The sequence below is a fragment of the Pinus tabuliformis genome, chromosome 8, assembly GCF_031772625.1.
Source record: "Pinus tabuliformis cultivar Carrire ecotype Pingquan chromosome 8, CPIR1, whole genome shotgun sequence".
Lineage (NCBI taxonomy): Eukaryota > Viridiplantae > Streptophyta > Pinopsida > Pinales > Pinaceae > Pinus > Pinus tabuliformis.
Window position 1 is genome coordinate 1107303631 of NC_142294.1, and position 25166 is coordinate 1107328796.

General features: G+C 39.9%; 1 protein-coding gene across 2 annotated transcripts in view; it reads right to left on the minus strand.

Moving 5' to 3' along the window:
* Positions 1 to 25166, minus strand: part of LOC149239225 (Peptidase family M48 family protein) — a 127465-nt gene that overhangs the window by 77521 nt on the left and 24778 nt on the right. The window contains exons 3-5 of one of the 2 annotated variants that reach the window (XM_089373351.1): positions 10388 to 10445; positions 9045 to 9112; positions 7075 to 7254 (exon numbers count right to left, since the gene is read on the minus strand). In XM_089373351.1, the coding sequence (XP_089229477.1) occupies positions 7075 to 7254; positions 9045 to 9112; positions 10388 to 10445 (306 nt within the window). The remainder of the gene's footprint in view (positions 1 to 7074; positions 7255 to 9044; positions 9113 to 10387; positions 10446 to 25166) is intronic. The other variant, XM_089373352.1, reaches the window with a different exon arrangement.

Here is a 25166-nt window from a genome sequence, read left to right on the forward strand (position 1 = left end):
AAGGATTCTTCACTTCCGTTGGTTGAAGAGGCATGACCAACGGATCCTCTTTCGACTGCTCCTTTGAAGGCGTAGGCCCTACTGACCTCTGCTACAACTTGAAACCTTCTGCGTCAGCCTGCAACCCTCTGTGTCAGCCCACTGAGGCTCTGCACAGCGTCTCTCGACTTTTTCGTCACTCCTGCAGCCTCTGCGTGGATGACGCAAGCCCTTCTGGCTCTGCACAACCTCTGCTGCCTCTGCGTGGCTTCCTCTGGCTCTGTGTCTGCCTCTTCTACGCTGATCTCCCGTCTCTTTGTTCCGTACTTGCTGCCTCCTGACTGCTCTCCAAACCACTGGTTCAATTTCTCAGCAAACCCCGCTCCAGAAATTGAACTGACTGGTCTCCCTCAGTGTGTTCTCCAAGTGCCCCTCAAGCCTCCTCTTATACTTTTTCTGTTGACATCTCAACGGCCGAGATTAAGTCCCTAATCAACGACTAAGATTAGATTTGGCTTGATCCATGTCTTTTGGACCATTCTAACACAGATTCATATTAATACACATTAATATTTTATTTTCCCTAAGTTTAGACTTAGGGACTCCATTAAAAATATTAATTATTTTAATATCTCCTGATCTGTTTAGAATCTGCCCAAACCCTTTTGCAATATTGAGATCTCATGTGCCCCAACCTCTCCACCAAATTTCGTGGCTAGAGCACATCCGATGCTACCCCAAATCAACAAAGCATCCACCTGTAGTGCTTCTTCCATCGGTCTCACTGCCACCCCAATCAGAATTTGTGAAGCCAATCAGCTTGACTTCCTTACTATTGTACTTTATGCAGTGATGTATAGTACCACGAAGATATCTCAATATATGCTTGGCAGTTATCCAGTGATCATGACATAGCTCCAAATGAAACTGACTAAGAATGTTAACAGCAAAGCATATATCTGGCCTAGTATTTACCAGATACATCAGAGAACCCACCAACTGGCGATAGGAGGTAGGATCCACGAGACTTGAGTCAGAGCTCCTCAATTTCTTGAGATTGGTGATCATAAGAGTAGTCATAGGCTTGGAATCCATCATCCCAAATTTCTGCAACAACCTAAGGATATACTTCCCTTGCCCCAAATATATCTCCTTAGGATTTTGCCATACTTCCAGACCTAGGTAATAGTGCATTAGTCCTAGATCCTTCATCTCAAATTCGGATGCCAACATCTTCTTGCATTCTTGTATCCTTCGCTCTATACTTGTAATGAATAGATCATCCACATATAATAAAATAATGACTGGCTCATTATCCACAACCTTGATGTAGAGATTTGGATCAGTGGAACTCTTCACAAACCCAATTCTTAGAAGGTGTGCATCCATTCTTGCATACCATGCCCTAGGAGCTTGCTTCAAACCATATAGGGCCTTATTGAGTCTACAGACATGAGTATCTTTGCTATTTACTTCAAAGCCTTCGGGTTGCTCAATGTATAATTCCTCATCGATGGTCCCATTCATAAATGTTGTCTTCACATCCATTTGATGGATATTCCATCCCATTGCAACAACCAATGATACCAAAGATCTAATGGTAGTATACCTTGCAGTGGTTGCAAAGGTTTCTTCATAATCGATGGCTTCCTTTTGAGAGAAACCCCTTGCAACAAATATAGCTTTGTATTTGTCTATACTTCCATCAACAGTGTGCTTGATCTTGTAGATCCATTTGGAAGTGACAACTGATTTGTCACTAGGTCTAGGAACAATTTCCCAAACCCCATTCTTCATGATGGATTGATATTCTTCCTGCATAGCTTTCTTCCATACTTCTTGATGAGCAGCTTCTTCAAATGTAGATGGTTCGGCTTCAATTAGTTTTGTCATATATGCAGCATATCCATAATATCTTTTTGGCCTTTTGCTTTCTCTAAAGGTTCCTTTCGCAACTCCATGTCCTTCAACATCTTCAAGAGTAGCTTTTAACCAATTTGGCATCTTCCTTGTGTTCGGTATGATCACAAGTTGAATAGGCTCACTTGGTCCTTCTTCTTCTTCTTGAATTGTAGATGGATTATCGGGTTGTACTTCTTCTTCTTCTCGAATTGTAGATGGACTATCGGGTTGTACTTCTTCTTCTTCAAATATAGGTAGATCTTCGTCATCAGAATCAATAGGAATGTCCTTGGATCTTTTGTAGGCATTATTTTCATCAAATATAACGTCCCTACTTACTTCAATATGTCTCCCTTCCTTGATGTAGATTCTATATGCCTTTGAGGAGAGACTATAGCCAACAAAGATCCCTTTGATGCTTGTAGAATCTAACTTCTTTCATTCGTCTTTTAGAATGTGGATATAGGCAGGACTCCCAAAGATTCGGAGATGGTCCACACTTGGCTTCTTCCCTGTGAATGCTTCCTCAGGTGTCATATTTTCAAGAATTCTATGAGGACTTCTATTTTGAATATATACGGTTGTCATTGTTGCTTCTCCCCATAGAAATTTTGGTAAGTCTTGATCAAGGAGAATTGTTTATATACCTTCTTCAATTGTCCTATTCTTTCTTTTGACCACTCCATTTTGTTCGGGATAGTAGGGAACAATAAGCTCCCTCTTAATTCCTGCTTCTTTACAATATGCAATCAATTCTTTAGAAGTGTATTCCCCACCACTGTCGAATCTCAAAGTCTTTATTTTTCTTTCAGTTAGGGTTTCCACTTCAGATCTAAACTCCTTGAATTTTTCAAATACTTCATCCTTTTTCTTGAGAAGGTAGAGCCATGTCTTTCTAGAGTGATCATCAATGAATGTCACATAGTAAAGATGACCTCCAAGTGATTTGTCAGACATAGGCCCACACACATCAGAATGAATGAGGTCTAATATTTCTTTAGACCTTGTTTCACTATTTGAAAATGGTTTTCTTGCATGTTTTCCCAAAGAGCATCCCTTGGAAACTCCTTCACGATCTTCTTTGATATTGGGGATGCCATGAACTAGTTGATTAAGTGTGGAAATGACCTTCTAGTGAAGATGACCATATCTTCTATGCCATAGCTCAATGGGATTGATTTCCATATGAACTAGGGCTTGAGGAGGTGGTGTAATGACTATATATAAGCTTCCTTCACGAACTCCAATAACCCTAGCCTTATCAATACTTGAATCTTTTCCCCAAACCAATACCTGTCCATCAACAAAAGCAACTCTATCCCCTCTATCTTCTAAGAAAGAAATTGAAAGCAAATTCTTTTTCAAACCTGGAACATATAGTATGTTGTTGAGATGTAGTTTAGCTCCATTCTCCAGCTTCAAAGATGTTGATCCCAGGCCTCTAACAACATAGCTTTTGTTGTCTCCCAATTCCACTGCATGAGAAGATGGTTCCTTTGATAGAGTTTGAAGTTGTTTACTTTCCCCTGTCATATGCCTTAATGCTCCACTGTCAATGATCCATGCATTATCATCATTAAGTGAACCTGTAAGTGCAGCTAAGAACCCTTGACTTTTGACCTTGTTGAATAAGTAGTAGAAGATCTTCTTGATCTAGCTTCCTGCAGTATTGAATCCCATTCTTATCATAGAGGGAGTAATCATTTCCTTCAAGCCAACAAAGTGATCTTCAATCTTCTTTAGCCTTAGCTCCGATACCATGTTGAGAAATCAATGCTAGTAGAATTAGGGTTAGATTTCTCTTTCTTGATAATTACTTGTGAATTATGTTGCCTTATTTTACTTATTTGTTATATTATCTTTCATCAAGCAATTACCAAATTATGTGTGTATGAAGATCACAAAAACACAAGACACGAGATGTAGGCACTCTACCAGGGAAAAACCCTTATCTAGGGGAAAACCTAGTCAAAATCTCTTCCTTCAATAGTTTTCTTAAGACTCTTCAACCTAGACATAGACCTCCTCCAACCACCAAGTCAACCTCCTCTTCCAGCAACTTCGACCCAGAATTTCGACCTTGAAGCAGTAGCACTTCGACCCAATAGATGGCAACAGTAACAGCGACTTCGACTAGACAAGAAAAACTTCGATCTCCCAGAAAAACCCAAATGAGAGAGAGAGAGATAGCCCAAAACTTCGATTTTCTCTTTTCCTTCCTCTTTCTCCAACTTCACACTTCCTCCAGCCTTCTCTTCCTTCTTCGGACTTTTCCAACTCTTTCTTCTAGATATTGAATTAATGAGTGAGTGATTGAATGCTCCAAATAAATTTGATCTCTTTGTATATATAGGCTTGAGGTGAGGTCGAATTGCCCTGTTTGTGGCTAACTTGATCTCCTTGAGGTCAACTTGGTGTGGGGGTGTCAAATACCAAATTTGACTCAATAATAAATCTTTTTACATAATTCAAAAGCCCAAGAAGGGTCTCTTTAAATGGACAATGACTCTAATGACTCGGAACAAATCCTAGAAGTCCTCAATGGGGACTTTGACCTAAAACATGATGACCCAAGCATGAAACCCATGCTTTAATAAGTCATTGTGATAATAATAAATAAATAAAAATTCATTCTTTTGACAAGTACATTACATAATGACTCAAATACATTTATGAAGACCGAACCTAGTTACATTTTTCAACACCTAGAACAAGATAGCTCCTCCTAAGGTCAACGAGGTCAAGGTAGGGTATTCTTCCTTACAGCGACAAGATTTTGCACTTCGTCCTACTACAACTCAAACTTACAACTTCAACCTTCTTTTGCAGCACCAGAAACCCTAAATATTCGCACATGTGAGTGAGATTGATCCCATTCGCTCTTCCTTTTCCAGCTTCCCATCTACAAATAGAATTCTTTCTTGAGAGATCGAACTTCTTGAGTGAGTGAGTGCTAAATGAGGTTAACTGCTTATTTATATAGCCTTTCTAGGAGGTTGAATTCCCTCCTTTAAGCCGACTTGTACTGTTGGATTTTCCAGGACTTTCTAGACTCAAAAATAATTCTTTTTACAATTATATTTTGCTCAGAAGGGTCTTATAAACATGATGTTGACTCCTTTAACTCATGACAATAAATCCTAAAACCTAAGAAACCTTAGAAGCATGAAGAACATGCTTTTACCTAGAACACCATCAATAAAGAGCATGAAACCCATGCTTGATAATAATAACTTTTTCTTTTCTTCTTTTGTTTGTTACATAGGATACATATTGAAATGAGTTACAACAACAATTATGAAGACCGAAACTAGTTACATTCTTCAACACAAAGGACACTTCCATTGACTCTATTGAGATTCAGGGGGCTCCCTCTCTGCCTTCTTCCAATATCCAGATCAGAGATGCTTAGCCCTCTTTATCAAAGAGATATTCAAACTCAAATCTTTGACCTTACATACGCCGCATTGCGTGGAGATGACTTAGACGATCACATCATACTTTCAGGTTGATCTAACCAATCGAAGCAATAAGCGACGAGTTGAGTTCTAGAGTACTTCAAATAGTAGAGTAGTGAGACGTCGGGTCTCCCCTCAACCCCCCACCAGATGAGGATGACCAATATCCTCAAGACCGGTTCAGAGATGTCGAATAGCACATCAGTTTATGCATGTCCAAAGCACCAGAAGTATCAGTTCTAGGTGGATCCGGAGTAGGGTGCCCCCCCTGGGGACAGATTCCTTCCCAGTCGCAACGGAGCGGCTAGAGACTTATCCAAAGCTTTTTCTTTCAGTCTCGGATGTCAGGAGTATCCCTTGCTCCTTCCTTCCCCCTAGGATCATGCAGCCAAATCCCCAGGCAGCACCAGACGACTCGGACAGTGAGCCAATGCCCTAGTTGCCCTCCCCGCCATCAGTTATTGGACTCAGGCATTCTTGACATCATGTACCTCATGTTCAGCTTTCTCTCTCTCTCCATAGGCTCTTCACCGGGCCTGTGATACAGTTTTATACATGTTCATGTTCATGAGGATGCCCTATTGTTTGTATTTTTTGTTACTTCCTTTTGCATATACTTTTTGTATTAGATTTAGCTTTTCTAGAAGTGGCATTTCAATCCCACATTGTACTCTTACTAGATGTATCCTCTAGTCCCATTGACCTACTTTTGTAGTTATTCGTTGGAAATTAATAAAATTGTCTTATCTTATCTTATCTATACTTTTGAATGCTCTGTAGAAATATTTCAACCAATTAAATTTTAACTTAGCAGCAAAGTATTTAAATAAAATGCTTGAGTGCCCCATATCTAATAGGACAGTGTCCCATGGCTCCCATTTGACAAGATTGAAGTGTAATATTTAAAATTTTGGTATCAGAAATCTTCCATTGCTCCTTCAGAATATTTCCATATGCTGAAAAAAAAGGCCTCACACCAAGGTTTGCTTTGAATAATATGCCAAGCATTGTATTATTCTAGATTGTCTCAAAGAGACATGTTACATGGATTTTATACCCTAGGAATTCAAAAATATATGTAGAGTCTAAGTCCCTTGCTATCATTTCTCATAATTGTTTATGTCTCATAATGGCTTACCTTAGTCCTAGTAACTGAAGCATGTGAGGTTTTCCTTTGAATTGTACTAAATCTTGCAAACTATTTCACCTGCCAATGCAAGATGCATCTCATGTTTTCTTTCCTTGTAGGACATAGTTAGAAACAGGAACAGGATGAATAAAGGAGTTCAAAATAGCATGCATATATGAAACCATATCCAGCCAAGCATATAGCAAGAACTCTGTAATAATGAACAGATTATAATTCTAATAATGACAAAAGGCATAGGGCCTACAGTATACTGGGAGGTCACCAAATAACCATATTTGCAAATGATAGTCCAAACATCGATGATTATTAATACATTTATAAAACCTAGAGTTCAGTCAGAAATGACTATATTTAACATTGTGATTGATGACCTAATCTAGAATAACATTAAAAATGATGACAGATGATGCACCAATATATGTGACAGCCTTCAAATATATCAAATCAAGTCATGGAACTTATACCAACCAAAGTATGCTTACACACAAGCTAAGTGCATACCCCCTTTATTTTCTATTTTTTGCATATCCACATGTGTGTTTCTGTGCACGTGAGAGAGAGAGAGAGAGAGAGAGAGAGAGAGACCTGCAATTCTTTAGGGGTAAGAAGCTCCACAATGCTAGTATGCACAACAACAAATGGCTTTCGCCCTCCTATTGCCAGGGTATATGCATTAGGGACAGGATTCTGACGGACATAGAGGTCAGGTACCTCAATATGCAGAATATTTGCTGCTTCAACCATTAATTGATGTAGATCAGAAAGCTGTCAAAATATGTAACACATTAGTGTCTAAATGCGATCATGTTACATCACAAGAAGAGACACTGAAAAGGAATTTCTGCATTATATTTTAGAGATGTCACATTTGGCTGTACAAATGCATATGATAAGATATAAAAGTATCACAAAAGGTTGATGTGGTTAATAGTCTTCTGTGGTTGTGGGGTCAGCCATGTATTTACATTGACTAGTTTTTTTTAGCATTACATACACAGGCACAAACACATGAACAGTTGATGGATCTCTCCTCAACCACACCTACGCTGTAGAATGCACCTCTCAGTGTAATTCTCTATACTAATCCACCCCTTAAAGTGTAAAATGCATCAAGCTTGAGAACCTATAGAATTGATATAGCATAGGACATGCCCTAGCTAAACCTTACACAACATGCTATACTATTCCACCCCTTAAAGTGTAAAATGCATCAAGCTTGAGAACCTGTAGAATTGATATAGCATAGGTCATGCCCTAGCTAAACCTTACACGACATGCTTGACCTAGAATAATCAGAGTTGGAATATGATATGGGATTTTAAGTGAAAGGTAAGAGAAGTTTCAGTTTTCTAATAGAATGATTAAAATAGATGTCAAAATTTTCTATTTAAGCCATCATCATAGAAACTAGACAAGATTCTTCCAATGTCTACTTCATAGAATACATCTTGTTAATAAGTTGAAGCGTAAACTTTTCATTAATTAGGATCAAGAACTTGCTGAAATGCATTTACGATAGTTTCTCTTCTGGCCTTATTTTATCCAATCTATTAATATGTTAAAGTGTAACGTTTTCATTAATGAGGGTCGAGGAGCTCACTGAAATGCATCCAAAATTGTTTCCCTTCTGTCCTTATTTTTTCAAATTTATTAATATGTTTAAAAGAGTAACCTTCTCATTAATAAGGGTTGAGTGCTTGCTGAAATGCATCTAATATAGTTTCCCTTCTGTCCTATTCCAAATTCACTAATATGTTTAAGTATAACCTTTTCATTAATAAGGGTCGAAAGCTTGCTAAAATGCATCTAAGATTGTTTTCCTTCTGTCCCTACATTTTCAAATTTATCTCCATTAACAGCAGTTCTAACCTGTTTCACCTGGTCTGTAACAGCAATGTCTGTCCTTAGATGCCTGTAATAATTTTGAGAAATTGTAGGAATACATGACTTCATGGGTTAGTTTTTATACAATGTAACTGCACTGAAATAAGAATTAACTCAGAGTATTTGTACAGAATCTTAACTGCATCACAAAAGGCATTCTTACATATATCATAAACTAATGACATATGTCTGCCTTCATAGTCATCAAAGACATTATTTTGTGCTGCTCCCTGCAATGAATGCAGACTGTTGAAGGTTCTATGTTAGATGCTAAAATGCTACGGGCACCACAATGAGCAAAAGCCATTCAATGTGATTGAGACTCTCGTTCCCTACTGACCCACAAAACCATGCCATCTATCGTGGAAAGAGAAGAACAATCTGAACTCTGAACAACTCTTTATGATAACATATGCTCTTGGGATGAACTTGCAGAAAAATAAATTATACTGAACTGAAAGTGATTCCTTTGAGAGAATATGCTTATTTGTATCTAACACTAGCTTGCAACATTATTAAGATTCAAGATGGTGGAGACAATTCAAAGCTTGATAATGCAAGCTTTTCATGGCATGGCATGGATAAGATTACAGAACAATAAGTTCTCAATGCCCAATTTAACAAGACAATAATGAAATGAGGCTTTGTTTTCAGTGAGAAAAAAAACCAACCTGATTCTCAGTCACAAGCACTGATGTTCCTATATTCTCCAGAAGCATAACTTGTTCTGAAACAGGCCCTGCATGCTATCCAATACCTTACGGTCAATACTTTTTTGTCACTTGTAATGATAACCTTTCTATTTATTCTCTATTTTCTGACATATTTAAGATTAGAATCCATAACGATCAAGGCAAAAATGAAGACACTCCATAGTTTACCTAGCCTAACACAAGTAACATTGATGAAACTTATTCCCTGCCTGATAAAGGTAGCATGTCTCAGTTGATACCTTTCACAAAAAAAGGATACACCTGCCTGTTAACTGCAATTCCCACAATCCATTTATCCTATCTATCCTGAGACTATTTATATGCCACCTTATTAATGAATAATAGACCCTCTACTGTTCATGAAGCAACATAAGGAATCATACAAAACGGAATGCAATTCCAACCTTGTCAATAGTACTGTCGCTCAGCTGCAATTGGCCAATGCAGTTAAGGAATCTTATTTATGATCTGGCTCTTCTCCTCCATGATGACTTAACTCTTACCAAATCAATCATCATTAAGTTTAGCTTGTTTAAAGATTCAAATGGTGTTAAGCCATGTTACAAGGTTCACCAAACTTCAACCTTGAGGTTTTAAATTCAGTCAACCTAAAAAAGAAGTTGAGGTTTGGCGAACCTCATGGCCATTGACCAAGTCCATAGCTCAAGCTCAAAACCTCATGTCACAGCTCAATCTTGTAATCTATCCTTGCAGTTTCCAAGTCCATGATAACATTTTTTATGTTTATCAATGTTGATTTCTTGCTATTTTATGCTATATTTCATTTTAAAGTTTGTATATATATATATATATAATGGAGAACCTCATCCAAACCTTGCCAAAATATCGAACTCAAATTAGACCTAATCATTTTTGAACCTGAACTGTGACTTAGGTGTTAAGCATGTTATAGCACATGAATAAAAAACTAAGTCCATGTATAATGGAGAACCTCATCCAAACCTCGCCTAAAAAATTGAACTCAAACCAAACCTAATCATTGTTGAACCTGAACTGTGACTTAGGTGTTAAGCATGTTATAGCACATGAATAAAAAACTAAGTCCATGTCATCAATGCCATTTACCATGAGTACGGAAGAAGGGAGTCAAATTTCTTTTACTACTATCAATAGGAATGTCCAGTATCAATCCTGGGAATTGAACCATGCAGGCAGCGACACAAGGTCCATCAATACATTTCGATTCTTACGTGAACAAATTTGTATTGCATACTGAAAAAGGTAATCTCAAACAGAATAATAATGTTAAAGCTTGAATTAAGATTCACTCAAGCACTTACCCAACAACATCTTGCCAAATTCATTCAAGCCTGGAACAGCTCTGAGAAGTGCCGTATTCTGTAAGCAAAATATTAAAAAAAATCACCATCTATTACTATGCAATGTGTATGTGTGTGCATTTTTCTTTCTTTAAGAACTCTGTATCCAACCTATGTACAGATACAAATGGAAACAACAACAGAATCATGAGATGATAGGAAACTCAGCTCAAAGCTGTACATATGGAAAATGTATTAGTGAGAAATGCTGGTCAAACCTCATATGACAGTAGTTTCACTGATCAGTTGATATCCCAAATATACAAATTTATGGCATGCATGTTATATCGAATCATAATGTTAGGAGATGACTGGGTACAGGAACCATGAACCTTTTAGAAAGAGTGCATCCTGGACCAAAAAACATAAGCATAAAACACTTAAGATCCTTTCAATAATCTACATAAAGAGATATTTGCTGGCTTACCTCAACTTCTGATGTGCAAATCCAGTGACCATTTGGATGTTCATGTCAATGACTATATAGAAAACAGTGTGGGTGAAATAATATATTCTGCTTCTTTGCTCAATCAGCTTAGCATAAAGAACTTATTCAAATATTGTAAATAAGAATGAGAACAGATCTCAGAAATCATTATGTCATATGTGATTCTCCATCGCAAGATTCTTCTCCTTGGCATCAGATGTTTAGCAGACCTTAGACAGATTACTCCAGGGTTCCTCCCCCGTTCACCTAATCATGTCCCCCAGCCCTGGGCACTCTCCAGAGGACATCATCATGAGTTCCATTGGCTCCTTCACAGTGATAGGTGATAACAGGAAAGGCCTCTTCTTCCTCCTCTGTGTCTACTATTTCAAGCACTTATACTGAGTAGTGACTCTCCTCCTCTTAGGGTTTTTCACTGTAGTACAGATTTTATCATGCTCTTTTCTTTCCAAATGTTGTCATGTATATCCATTATTATTTTAGCATTTTAGTATTTAGGAGTGATCTAAACACTCCCATAGTTTGATCTTGACTAATGGCATTCTCTATTCACTTTGACCTATTCCTGGACATTAATAAAATTATCTTATCTATGTTACAGCAAGTTTTCCCCTACTGATGTGCTTTTGTTGGAGTAAACATCTAGGTCTAATAACGGAATTTGATGCTAAAACGTGACCATCTTTGTGTTTTAGATGTTAACTAGTTAAGCTACCCTAACAAAGTGGAGGATCTGTAAGTGGATTATTGGATGGTAAGTTTCTTGAGAGAGAAGTATGCAAATTTCAATGTATTGCCAGCCTATCCCAGGAAAAACCTGATATAAAGCACATTTCAGTATTATTTCCATATCCTTCTGTTTTCTCTTCATTGCAATGTTCATCATGCTCATAAGGTGATCCTACTATTTTCTAACATGGCATTGAAATCATTCAAATGTGAAGCAATAATGAAGATGAAGAACATCAATGGAAATGATGAACATGAGGGGTGTGGAACATTTGAGCAATACAGGTATTATTGGAATTCCATTAAGGAACTTGTTAACACATAATTTTGCACTTCAGTGCAAAGCCTTCACAAGAAACAAAGACGAGTGCAACATTAAGTGTTACAACTGTCACCTAGACAACTATTTCCTTCGTTTTAGTAAAGGACAAGTCCAACACAAGGAAGGATTCCCTAGTACCACCTAGGGTTCTTAAGGAAAGACAAGTCAAGTCTGAGGTTGTCTATGTTACTACCCAAATTACCACCAACTGATTATGATAAGTTAAGAATTAGGTGGTTACTTGCAGTAAATTCTCAATTTAGGTTTTTGTTCACTTTAAGGGCTATTTTAGAGGGCCTATTACGTGCTTATCCAATGAAATTTTATCCCAAACAATCCAGATCTGAAAATTACTAATGGTTGTCACAAACTTGCATAAAAGATAAATAAATTGCAACAATAAACAAATTATTACAGCAGTATATTTCAGCCACTTAAACATATTATAAACAAGTGAATTTTATGGCTAAAACAATGAATAAAACTAGGGTTTATCTAAGTTGTAAATCTGAAACTTAAGGAATGTTACTGTCCAAATTGTATGTAATGATCCCAATCCACATGATGCAATCCAATGGGCAACCTCTAGAGAGGTCACCATTGTCACCTTAGCAACCTGTCCTCCCCAAAAGGTGAAGTTGAGAATAGCCTTTGTAAAATGGGGTTTGGAGTTTTCTAGGGTTTTTTAGAATAAGTGATGGAAGGACATAGAAATCAGTGTGAAATCAAAGGAGTCAAAGTGAATTAAATGGCAATGAGATCAAGAAGAAACCCTCCAAGGAGTTGGCTCACTTCCTTCAAGGATTAGGGTTAGAGACTAGAACCATAAGGAAGAGTAATCTCTTACCAAATCAAGATCAACAATGAATTCAAGGTTTACAAGAAGGGGCTTCAATGGAAGACAACTTTCACCATCCAAAATCAACTATGACTTGATGAAATCACTTAATACTTCAGCCAAGGAACCATAAGGAAGAACAAAGCATGGTATCAAATACTCACCAAATCAACAAAGGAAGAATGAGGACAAACCCTAAACTTCTTCATTCCAAATGATAAATTTATCCTTCAATAGATAAATATTGAAAGGCTTGTAGGATACTTGAACATTCCACCATTAATCTTCATGCACCAAAATAAAACCAAGTAGGAAAAGCTTCAAGAGTTGACAACCTTCATCCACAAAGAAAGAACCCTTGCACCATGAATGCTCCAATAAAGATATGTCAAATACGCTCCAATGAGACAGATCTCCCAAATATCCAACCACGAGTGAAAATGAGGTAACGCATCTCTTTATATAGAGTGATGCCAAACTTCCTTTTGAAAAGTAAATTTAACTAACTGATTCTAAAACAACAACAAAATAAAAGTGGTCAGACCACACGTACAACGATTAAGATGAGATAAACCCTCAAAGAGAGGTCCTTTGCTCCAAAGAAGGAAAACTGGTGCCCCAAGGTGCCATATATAGCCTCCAAAGGCTCCAAAATCATGGATTTCCAAGCAACCTCATCAAATGTGCCAATTGTTAAAATTTGGGTACCAGAGGACAAGTGGTTCCCTAAGGCTTTGATCTTTGGCCTAGGGAAAAGTGTCCAAATTTATTTGTACTTTTCTCCTGAAGTGACTTTATAAGTGGTAAAGTCAATTTAATTTAAAAGTGACTTTATAAGTGGTAAAGTTACATTCTAATTTAAGAGTGACTTTATAAGTGGTAAATTACATTCTAATTTAAAGGTGACTTTATTAAAGTCAATGAAAAATTAGAAAGTGAAAAAGTGACTATGGAAATAAAAGGCTAAGTGGGTCTTTATTTAAGTGGGTGAGTTAAAAAATAGAAAGTGAGAATTAAATGCACATTTATTCTCATCCCTAGATCTAAATGAATCTCAGCCATTAGATCTTAGGGTAACCCAAGAGGTCATTTAGAGAGTAAAAGGAGAAGAGAAGAGGAAAAGATCATTCATTCTTTCATGAGCATTTGAGAGAAAGAGAAGAGAGAGCAAGGAGAAAATTTCTGAGCAGTGAGGAAGTGAAAGAGAGCAGCAAGAAGACCCTCAGGAGCAGCTGAGTCAGTCACAGGGATCCAATGGTAAGGGATAAGGAGGTACATCGATTACAGTGTCAGATCCATCAGTGAGCAATGGCTCTCAGAGTCAGGTGGGTGGTTCTTCAGGCAGCATGCAGGGCAGTCCGCAAAGCAGTTCACAGGGTAGTCCACTAATGGACAGTTCGCATAGTACTTCAGCATCTACAGGCATAGATTCAGGCATGAGGTCAGTTGGCAGGCCTTCAGGAGTTCAGGCTTCTGATGATGATGAGGATTCTTTCACTCTAGTGGGAGAAGTATGCTCAGGGAAGAGGAAGCCCAAGTGGCTTCAAGATACCTTGCGCAAGGCCACATCAGTTGTTGGGCCAAAGAGACAGGTTAGAGAGAGTAAACCACCTGAGCGGTTCTATAGTTACATGGCATTGGTAACAAGCATTGTTGACTTCGAGCCTTCTAGTTATGAGGAGGCAGCCAACCAGTAGGTCTAGAGAGAGGCCATGATGGAGGAGTATTCTTCTATTACGAAGAACGATGTTTCGGAGGTAGTGTCGAGGCCTGAAGGTAAATCAGTTGTTACAGCCAGATGGCTCTACAAGATAAAGCATGTTGCAGATGTCAGCATCGAGAAGTTCAAAGCTCGATTTGTGGCAAGAGGGTTCTCACAGGTAGAGGGAGTTGACTATGAGGAGACCTTTGCTCCTGTAGCTCAGTATACATCTATTCGCTCCATTATATCGATTGCAGCAGAGATGGGTTGGAAGATCCACCAGATGGATGTGAAGACCACATTTCTCAATGGCTTCATTCAGGAGGAGGTTTATATTGAGCAGCCACAAGGCTTTGAGGTGCATGGGAAGGAGTCTCATGTATGCAGATTGCAAAAGGCACTCTATGGCCTGAAGCAAGCTCCTAGAGCTTTGTACTCTAGGATTGATACATGCAGCAATTGGGTTTCACAAAGAGTGAGGCTGATCCGAACCTATACTTCATTGTGGTGGGTGAGGAGCCTATCATTCTGGTGTTGTATGTTGATGACTTGATCATCACTGGTGCAAAGAGACTCATTGAGGGCTGTAAGAAAGATCTTACTTCAGAGTTTGAGATGAAGGATATCGGCTTGATGCATTATTTTCTGGGATTCGAGGTGTCACAGGAGAAGGGGCATTTCTTCCTGGGACAAGGGAAGTACATTGTGGATATTCTTAGCAGATTTCACATAGAGGATTGCAAACCCATGTCTACACCTATGATCACTAACTGGAAGAAGCTTCACGCTTCTGATTCCGAGTTGGTGGATCCTACTCTATACAAACAGTTGATTGGTTGTTTGATGTATTTGGTCAACACTCGACTAGATATTGTTTTGCAATTAACACTATGAGTTAGTTCATGTGTGAGCCCAGGAGAGTGCACTGGGTGGCTGCAAAACAAATTCTTCGTTATTTGCAGGGGACTGTGGATTTTGGTCTGGATTATAGACAGGGTGATGGAGTGAGATTGGCAGGGTACATGGATTCAGATTTGGCAGATTGTGCTTCAGATAGGAAGAGTACTTCAGGGTGCTGTTTTGGGATGGGTTCGGTAGTTGTGTCGTGGATCATCCAGAAACAACAGTCAGTTGCATTGAGCTCAGTTGAGGTAGAGTATATAGCTACTAGTTTGGCTAGTTGTGAGACCATATGGCTTTGCAAGATGTTGTTTGGTCTATTTGGTCGGGCATTGAGACCTTCAGTAATTTACTGTGATAATCAGAGTTGCATAAAACTCACAAAGAATCCAATTTTTCATGACAGATCAAAGCATATTGAGATCAAGTATCACTTCATTAGAGACTATGTCCAAAAGGGAGCTGTCAAGCTTGAGTACATTTCCAGAAATGAGCAGGTAGTGGACATTTTCACCAAAGCTTTACCACGGGGCAAGCATGTCTACTTCAGAGACAAGATGGAGTGGTGAGGAACACTTTCCTCGGTAAGAGGGAGTGTTAAAATTTGGGTATCAGAGGCCAAGTGGTTCCCTAAGGTTTTGATCTTTGGCCTAGGGAAAAGTGTCCAAATTTATTTGTACTTTTCTCCTAAAGTGACTTTATAAGTGGTAAAGTCAATTTAATATAAAAGTGACTTTATAAGTGGTAAAGTTACATTCTAATTTAAAAGTGACTTTATAAGTGGTAAAGTTACATTCTAATTTAAAGGTGACTTTATTAAAGTCAATTGTTGAGTTCTAAGTTTACTTAGTTTAGAAACCCTTCATGCACTTTTTCTGATTTATTCCTACCTACTTGTTATTTTTCTTTAACAAGTTATTTACAAAGTAAATACTGAAAATAAACACCAGTGCATGCTCAACATATTACAGATCAGCAACTAAAAGAAACAAGAACAAACACACCACATGACATCATTATTTTTGGACCAATGTCCCCGGAAAAACCCAATGCGGGAAAATCGGTGCAGCTATCTGAGGGTTTTCTTATTAAGCAATATCAGAGTACAATCTGGGTGTCGAAACTAGCCTACCCAACAGAGAATTTCCTTAGCAACTATACCTCACAGTTTGAAAGAAATCTCCTAGCTGAAACCCCGAAAAATCCTTCCGGCAGCTCTTCTGCACAAAACTGCTCTACAACCCCAGCATCTGCCCAATCTGGATTGCATCGCGCCTCTTTGTCTCACGCTAGCCCTGCGTCAGCCCTAGGAGGCCCTGAGTCAGCTTTCTGGGCCTTTGCGTCAGACACGCTGGCCTCTCTGGTGCTCTGCACAACACTTCGCTGCCTCTGCGTGGCCCTGCATGAGCCCTTGCTAGCTCTGCATCACTCTCCTTGGCTGCTACGCTGCTCTACCGACACAATCTCTGCCTTCTCTGTTTCTCAGTACTCAATGCCCCTCAGCTTCTCTCCTGATCATTGATTCTATCTCTCTTAGCAAACCCCGCTCTAGAGAATAGAATAACTGATCACTCTAGTTTCTTCTCCAAGGGACCCTCAAGCCTCCTCTTATACTTTTCCTGTTGACATATCAACGGCCGAGATTAAGTCCCTAATCAACAGATAAGATTAGATCTGGCTTAATCCATGTCTTTTGGACCATTCTAACACAGATTCATATTAATACACATTAATATTTTATTTTCCCTAAGTTTAGACTTAGGGACTCCATTAAAAATATTAATTATTTTATATCTCCTAATCTATTTAGAATCTGCCCAAACCGTTTCTGGGTATTGGATATCTCATGTGCCCCAACCTCTCCACCAAATTTCATGGCTAGAGCACATCCGATGCTACCCCAAATCAACACTCCCTCTTAGCGAGGACTGTGCTCTAGCAATACTCCTCATTGAATATTACTCTAATCATTCGACAACAGTACCTGTGCTGCTAGGCCTTCCTGCCCAACATCCTCTGCACTACTGCATCCTGTACTGCTGCCCATGTTTCTGCCACTGCCACTATTGCATCTGTACGACAGCTCCCTCTGCATTCGTGTTGTTGTTGGTCCTTTCTCCCAACACTGCATCCGCACTGCACCTCCTCTCATCATGCTGCATCGTGCTGCCCACTGCTGCACTGCAACTCAGTTACTAAGAAGTAAGTAACTGATCTCCCAATCTGACCTCCCTGTTGGGCTAGAAACACCCACTGATGCTGAAGCTCCCTCTACCGCTGACAAGTGCTCCCTCTCTCTGACCTCTGCGCTACTACAAAAACTCCTTGCATCTCACATTGTTGCACACCTCGTTGTGCCTTCCTGCATTGGTGCAACACTCTTGTGCCTCTCGCACTGCTGCAGCTTGCTAGCTCTGCGTTGTCTCGGGACTCCTGCACTGTAGCTCTCTCTGCCGCTCCATCTGCATCCGTCTCTACCCACTCAGCCAGTCCTGCTACTCCTCGTCGAGGCTCTCGTAGCAAGGTCTAATCCAAGAGGCTGGGTACCTAAAGGATCCTGCCCCTCATCGCCTGTAGTCTGCCTGACTACAGCTCGATGTCCCCCCACTTCCTCTCATGTGGTGCGTGTGCACTCATGGCATAGTCATCATCTATCAAGACTTCCTTCTCTGCCCGTGCTGGTGCTGCCATAGTCTCGGAAGACTCTCCCTTACTCTTCTTCCTTGGGCACTGGGTCGCATAATGACCCATCTCCCCATAGTAGAAGCACTTGATCTTGGAGAGATATTTCTTCTTCCACTTCTCCTACTTTCCCTCATATGCTGGGGTCACATCCTCCTCCTCCTGCTTGACCTTGATCCCTTTTCTGCTGCTACTTGTCTTCGACTGCCGTCTGATCTCTCCCTGGCGAAGAGCTGCTAACATCTCGTCCCAAGGTAGGAGAGTCCCTCTGCCCAAGATACTCTGGACAAACACTTTCCAATCTTCTGAGACAGCATTCAGGGTTGTCCTCACCATAAGCTCCTGATCTGGTGTCTCTCCTATAGCAGTCAATTGGTCTCGGATCTCATTTAGTCCTCCGAGAAAGGTGTCAATCAATTGACCCTTCTTCATCTGATACGACCCCATCTGGTTCTCGAGCAGCATTTTTCTATGCACAAAAGTATGCCGATACAGGTTCTTGAAAGCCTCCCACATCTCAACTGCCATTTCCTTCTCGGCTATATGTGGTACCACATGATCTTTGACCCCATCAACGATAATGCACTTGGCCCTCGCCATCGCCTCTTCGTACTTGTCGTTATCATTGGGGTAGACTAAGATAGCTATAACCTTCAAGGCAAAGTTATTAACACGATTCCTGTCAAGCACTGATAAGATTCTGGCCTTCCAAACTATGAAGTTTGACGCTCCGTCCAGTCTATCCTGGAAGTTCTTTGTTCGACTCCTCTGAGTCTCTACTTCCCGTTTGGAAGTTCTATTCTGGACTCCCTCTAAGTCTTGATTTCCCTCCTGGAAATCCTTCTACCGCTTGTCGAGATGCCCCCTACTCTGATCGTCTTGTGCAACTACACTGCTGATCCAAGTTCCTCGGTAACAACTCCTCCGGCACTGCTCTATCAGGTCTGTTCTGACTACAATACCTCACCAGCTCCACTCTGCAATATTTCTGCAGCCTTCTAGACTCCAGCAACTACCTCTCTGTGAACTGCGTTAGCCCCTCTCTGCCTCACGCTGGCTCTGCGTCACCCCATATGGGTCTGCGTCAGCCCTGGGATGCCCTGCGTCAGCCCTGGGATGCCCTGCGTCAGCCCTCTGAACCTCTACGTCAGCAACGCTGGCCTCTCTGAGGCTCTGCACAGCTCCCGACTTCTTTTGCATGGCTATGGCTGGCTCTGCGTCATACTTCTTGGCTTCTGCGCTGCTAGAAACAGCTTCTGTCACCTCGAGATAGTTGTTTTCTGCTGCTATTACTCCGCTCGGTTGATGTCTTTTAGTTCTCCTGTGATCTGCAATCGCACTCTAATACCATGATGAAGTTTCTAAGTTTACTTAGTTTAGAAACCCTTCATTCACTTTTTCTGATTTATTCCTACCTACTTGTTATTTTTCTTTAACAAGTTATTTACAAAGTAAATACTAAAAATAAACACCAGTGCATGCTCAACATATTACAGATCAGCGACTAAAAGAAACAAGAACAAACACACCACATGACACCATTATTTTTGGACCAATGTCCTCGGAAAAACCCAATGCGGGAAAACCGATGCAGCTATCTGAGGATTTTCTTATTAAGCAATATAATAATACAATCTGAGTGTCGAAACTGGCCTACCCAACAAAGAATTTCCTTAGCAGTTACACCTCACAGTTTGAGAGAAATCTCCTGGTTGAAACCCCGGAAAATCCTTCTGGCAACTCTTCTGCACAGCACTGCTCTACAACCCCAGCGTCTGCCCAATCTGGACTGCGTCAGCCCCTCCCTGTCTCACGTTGGCCCTGCGTCAGCCTTTCTTGGCCTGCGTCAACCCCAGGAGGCCCTATGTCATCTTTCTGGGCCTCTATGTCAAACACGCTGGCCTCTCTGGTGCTCTACGCAGCACTTGGCTGCCTCTATGTGGCCCTGCGTGAGCCCTCGCTGGCTCTGCGTCCCTCTCCTTCGCTGTTGTGCTACTCTGCCAGCATAATCTCTGCCTTCTCTGTTTCTCTGTACTCAATGCCCCTCAACTGCTCTCCTGATCAATGATTCTATCTCTCTTAGTAAACCCCGCTCTAGAGAATAGAATGACTGATCACTCTAGTTTCTTCTCCAAGTGACCCTCAAGCCTCCTCGTATACTTTTCCTGTTGACATCTCAACAGCCAAGATTAAGTCCCTAATCAATGGCTAAGATTAGATCTGGTTTGATCCATGTCCTTTGGACCATTCTAACACAGATTCATATTAATACACATTAATATTTTATTTTCCCTAATAGGTTTAGACTTAGGGACTCCATTAAAAATATTAATTATTTTAATATCCCCTGATCTGTTTAGAATCTGCCCAAACCCTTTTTGGGTATTGGAGATCTCATGTGCCCCAACCTCTCCACCAAATTTCGTGGCTAGAGCACGTCCGATGCTACCCCAATCAACATCAATGAAGAATTAGAAAGTGAAAAAGTGACTATGGAAATAAAACGTTGTTCCCTGATTGGCACGATTTTCGAGGTGGAGTTCAAGCACGGAAATCAAGATAAGTTGTAATTTGTGGTTGATGGAATTTTTACTGTGTATTTCAGTTTCTCTGTAAAAGCATTTTCAGAAATAAAGAAGAGCTCTCAAACTGATTTTCCCCAAGAGTTGTAGGGGGTTTTCCAGGGTCACATTGACCAAAAATCACTGTGTTATTTTCTGTGTGTCGCTGTCATAATTTTGCTATGTTTTATTTTTGCAATTTCAACAATTGTGAAATATCTAAATTTGTGTTTTCGGAAAATAATGTCATTTCCAGATTTTAGAATTTTTATCATGCTTGAATTTAAAACTAAATGCATGGAGTGATAAGGAAAACTGATAACCGAAGTGGGGGTTGATATTTCTTCACCAATCTTCCTTCCTACAAATCCTCTAAGGTCAAAAACATCCTATAAGTTTTTCATAAAACCTCTGAAAGGGGTGGCTCCTCCAAAACAACTACATAAAATGTGTAGTGTAAATACTAAAGCTCCTTAACCTCCAAATAAGTCTCCATTTAAAGAACCTGTTACCACCCAAACTAGCAAGGTTGCCAAGGTCCTGTTACCAATCCAAATAGCAAGTTGCTAAGGTCCTGGCAACCTACTAGGATTGGCACACACAAGGCCCAAGCCCCTATTGTTTAGACCCAAATACCTCCTACAAGATCGAGGAAGGGGTCTCAATTGAAACCCCAATCGACTCCAAATAATACTAGTGCCTTAGATAGGGTCAAAGTGAGGTGGAGGAGTTAATTTTTCAGGTTGTCCAGTTGTTTTTGTGTAACAGCAAATTAAATGACACCAAATGATTTAAAGTATAACATGTGACTACTTGAATTTGATGTGCAAGAAAAGCCCTAACCAAATATGGTCTAAGTTTTCATTTTGAACTGTTAGTTAAGGACTTATAGATCAAAACATCATGTTGTCCTACTATGACAGACTGTAATGCTTGTGTAAAATGACAAGGACAGCAACCTATTTGACCCAATTTCACTACCCATTGGGTGCCAAAGCACTCACACATCATAGATCTAGGGGTAGTGAGGTTGGTAAATGCAATGTTATTGGAACCAAACCAGTTACTGAACGAGAAAAACTTGTGGACCAAGCACCGATCAAAACTGGACCGGAACTGATAAAAAAAATCGGACAACCAAAAACATATAAAATATTTAAATTTAAAAAAAAAAAAAAAAACACATATATATATGCATGTGCATCCATATGAATTCAAACCATTTATACGCAAATATGCAAAAGTTATCATTTACATAGCAAGAGTGCATATAACCAAAATAGCACTTAGTGCAAAACATTGTTGAACCAAAATACATCAAGAAGCAGGCTCTAAATGGCCTCTATAGTCTAAAATAAGCATGATACTACAACAGCTACAAGTGTTAATGGTCATCATCAAAATCATCATCCTCATCCTCGTGTAGAATGAGTAACCTCTAAGTCTGCAATGGGATTCTGAATTGATTCCACTGGCCCTGAAGGTGGTACTTGTGATATATCTCCCTTTGTAGGCTGTGGAGGTAGGTCCAAGTCCAACCAAGAAAGGTCTTCATTGTCAAATGTTGGTGCTTAACTCTCCACAACCCATTCTGATGTTGGATCAAAGTCACCCAAGACTATGTTGCTTGATTCAGCGGTTTGTTTAGCAATTAGTTACGCCTCAACCTAAGGTTGTACTAAACATAAACCATGTCATTCAACCATTTTTGCTCCAAACATTTCCTTTTCTTAGTGTGTATATACTCAAATTCCACTAACACCATGAAGCACTACATGTCTGGCTCAATATCCAAATTGCATTTTTTTGCAATTCAGGGCATTGGCTACCAAATTGTTGCCACCAATAGGCTGCAAAAAGGGCATAAGGAAAAGAAGTATTACCAAATGACTTTGAAACTTGAGTCTTGGACTCAACAATTGCAATGACTAGTATAATTTGCAAATTTGACATTTCTTACCTAGGGGATCCCTTGCTCTATTTCTTATAGTCATAGACATGCCAAATGTATTTCTACTCTCACTGAAATTCAAGAGCTTGATATGAATCTGATCTTGAATCTTGGGATCTGGGACCATGATCTAAATTGGATCATTATATTGTTTTCCAATCCATCTTGAAGCTTTTAGAGTGGAAAAAGTGGAGGAATCAGCTCTCAAGACCATTTTTACCGACAAGACCCAGTTTGGCAAATTGGGGTCTGAAACCTTCCAGGAGCGTTTTGAGGCACCAAATGATGTTTTTGGCAGTAAAACTTTCCGCTTTAGGGTAGAACCTTTTTTTCCTATTTTACACACATAGACCTTTCCAACGGCGCAAGAATCCCATCAATCGGAGTTTGTATGCGAAAGTTATGCCACTCTGAAGTTTACCTTCTTGTTTTCACCACCATAATTTGAGAGGATGTCACGTCAGCCCCCATTATTCATGGAAAAGGGGCTATCTATTATGATGAAGAAGACTCCATAAGAGTATATTATAACTTTGGTTAAGAGTTGAAGTAGTCAAACCTAACGACTAGTAGTATCGACTTGTGTTATAACCAGCCCATTAGGAGGAAAAGGGGTTCCATTCTTTCGAACGCATTTGTCTGTCGCTGAGCAAAAATAGACAAGAGGGATAGGAGATAGAGCATAAAGAGAGGATTTGTGCACTGTAGTAGCCCACCGGCCACATGCCATACTTCTTCGTACTCGCAGACATTTTCTATTTAGAGAAAGAGAGTAGAGAGGCCTCACCTTCCAACTGGGATTTTCTCCCGAAAAGATTTCCCAGATCTTGGATTCTTAAGTATAATTTAATCAAATATGTTGTGACGAACTGTCCAATGGAATATCTACAACAGTTTACAGATCATATTGGTATTAGAACAAGTTTCTTTGGGTATATTATGGAGATTTGCAGGGGATCTAGATCAGTTGGGCCAAAAGTCATAAAACCCTAATCGTGGCCAACGAATTTGTGAATAACCCTCGTGATCCTGCAAAGGAGAGGCTTTCACAGTTGGAGCAAGTCGCAGATATAAATCGTAATATAAATCTCCTCATGGCATCCTTGAGTAATAAGCTTGGGATATTCAGAGAATATGGGGGTTCTAATGCAAAGGACAAATCAAAATGGGGGATCAAGAGATCGGGAAGAAATGGAGAACCAACTAAAAAAAGAACACGGAAAAGATCAACCCAATTCGAGTGTCGTGAATCAATCACAGCCCCTGTTTAAAATGGAAGCGAAGGTTGATATCAAGCCATACCACAGTAAGATCGACGCTCTAAAGCTAAATCACTAGTTGCAGCAACTGGAAGTGTATTTCAATGTCCATCAAATTGAGGAAGAACAGAAGATTTCATTTGCGCAACTAAAATTAGAGGGTCGCGTCCTAACTTGGTGAGAAAGCCACACGAAGACGTTGAGGTTGGAGGGAGAGCCTCCAGTGACTAAGTTGGAGGACTTTAAAACCCTCATTAAATCATAGTTTTACCCTATTGGGTATGTAGAAGACCAATGGATTTGGTGGCACTACTTCAGGAAAAAGCCAGGGCAAAGCATGCAAGAGTACACCACAGAGTTCAGAAAGATGGCCATAATGTTGGGTATCTCCCCAAAGAACCCAAATGTACTCCTAAAGTATTTAGGGGGTCTACACCACCATCTGCGGGAGCAAGTGATGCTATTCAAGCCCAAATCAGTACAAGCACAGTACCCGGAGAACATATGCCTGAAGAAAGTGTAATCAAGTGGATCAAAGCACAAGGAGCAATAGGATGCTTCCAAGGAGGGGAAGAAGAAGCAGAAAGGGGGAAAAGATAAAAAGATGGCAGCCACAACACACCAATGCAAATATCCCAACAACCACTGCAACCGTACTTAGCTAGTAACCCTGATAATACGTAGAGTGGTTGAAAGCTTGAGTCCATCTTAGTCTCACCAGGATAAAACACCCTGGTCAGGTTTCTTATATGCAACGCTGAGTGTGCTAGAACTCTTCGTAGTTCAAATTGGAGATCTTCCATGTACCTCTATGCATTTGTAATTATGAATACCTCCTTAGTTAAGAAGGAGTGTTGAAGAATGTAACGAGTGTCGGTCTTCATGATTGTACATGACTCGTGTATTTATCAAAAGAAAGAAAAAAAAAATTATTATTAAAAAATTGACTTATTAAAGCATGGGTTTCATGCTTGGGGCAATTGTTTATAGGTCAAAGCCTCCATTGCAGGCTTCTAGGGTTTATGTCAAGTGTCCTTGTCCATGTCATAATGTAAAGAACCCTTCTTGGGATTTATTTGTCAAGAAAGAAATTTATTTTCATGTAAATTAGGTCTTCTAGGCCTCCTCCACCAAGTTGGCCTAAACTGAGGGGCAGAAACTACTATATAAAGGCAACAACTCGACCTCATTTGGAGCACTCACTCATCAAGTTTGGTCTGCAACTTTTGGGGCCAGAAAAAGTGTGAATTTCAAGGAAAGACGAAGAAAGATCTAGCGAAGAAGGGGGTCTCTCTCAAGCATAAGAAGTTGAAATTCTCTCTCTCTCTCTCTCATGTGTGGAGCTGCT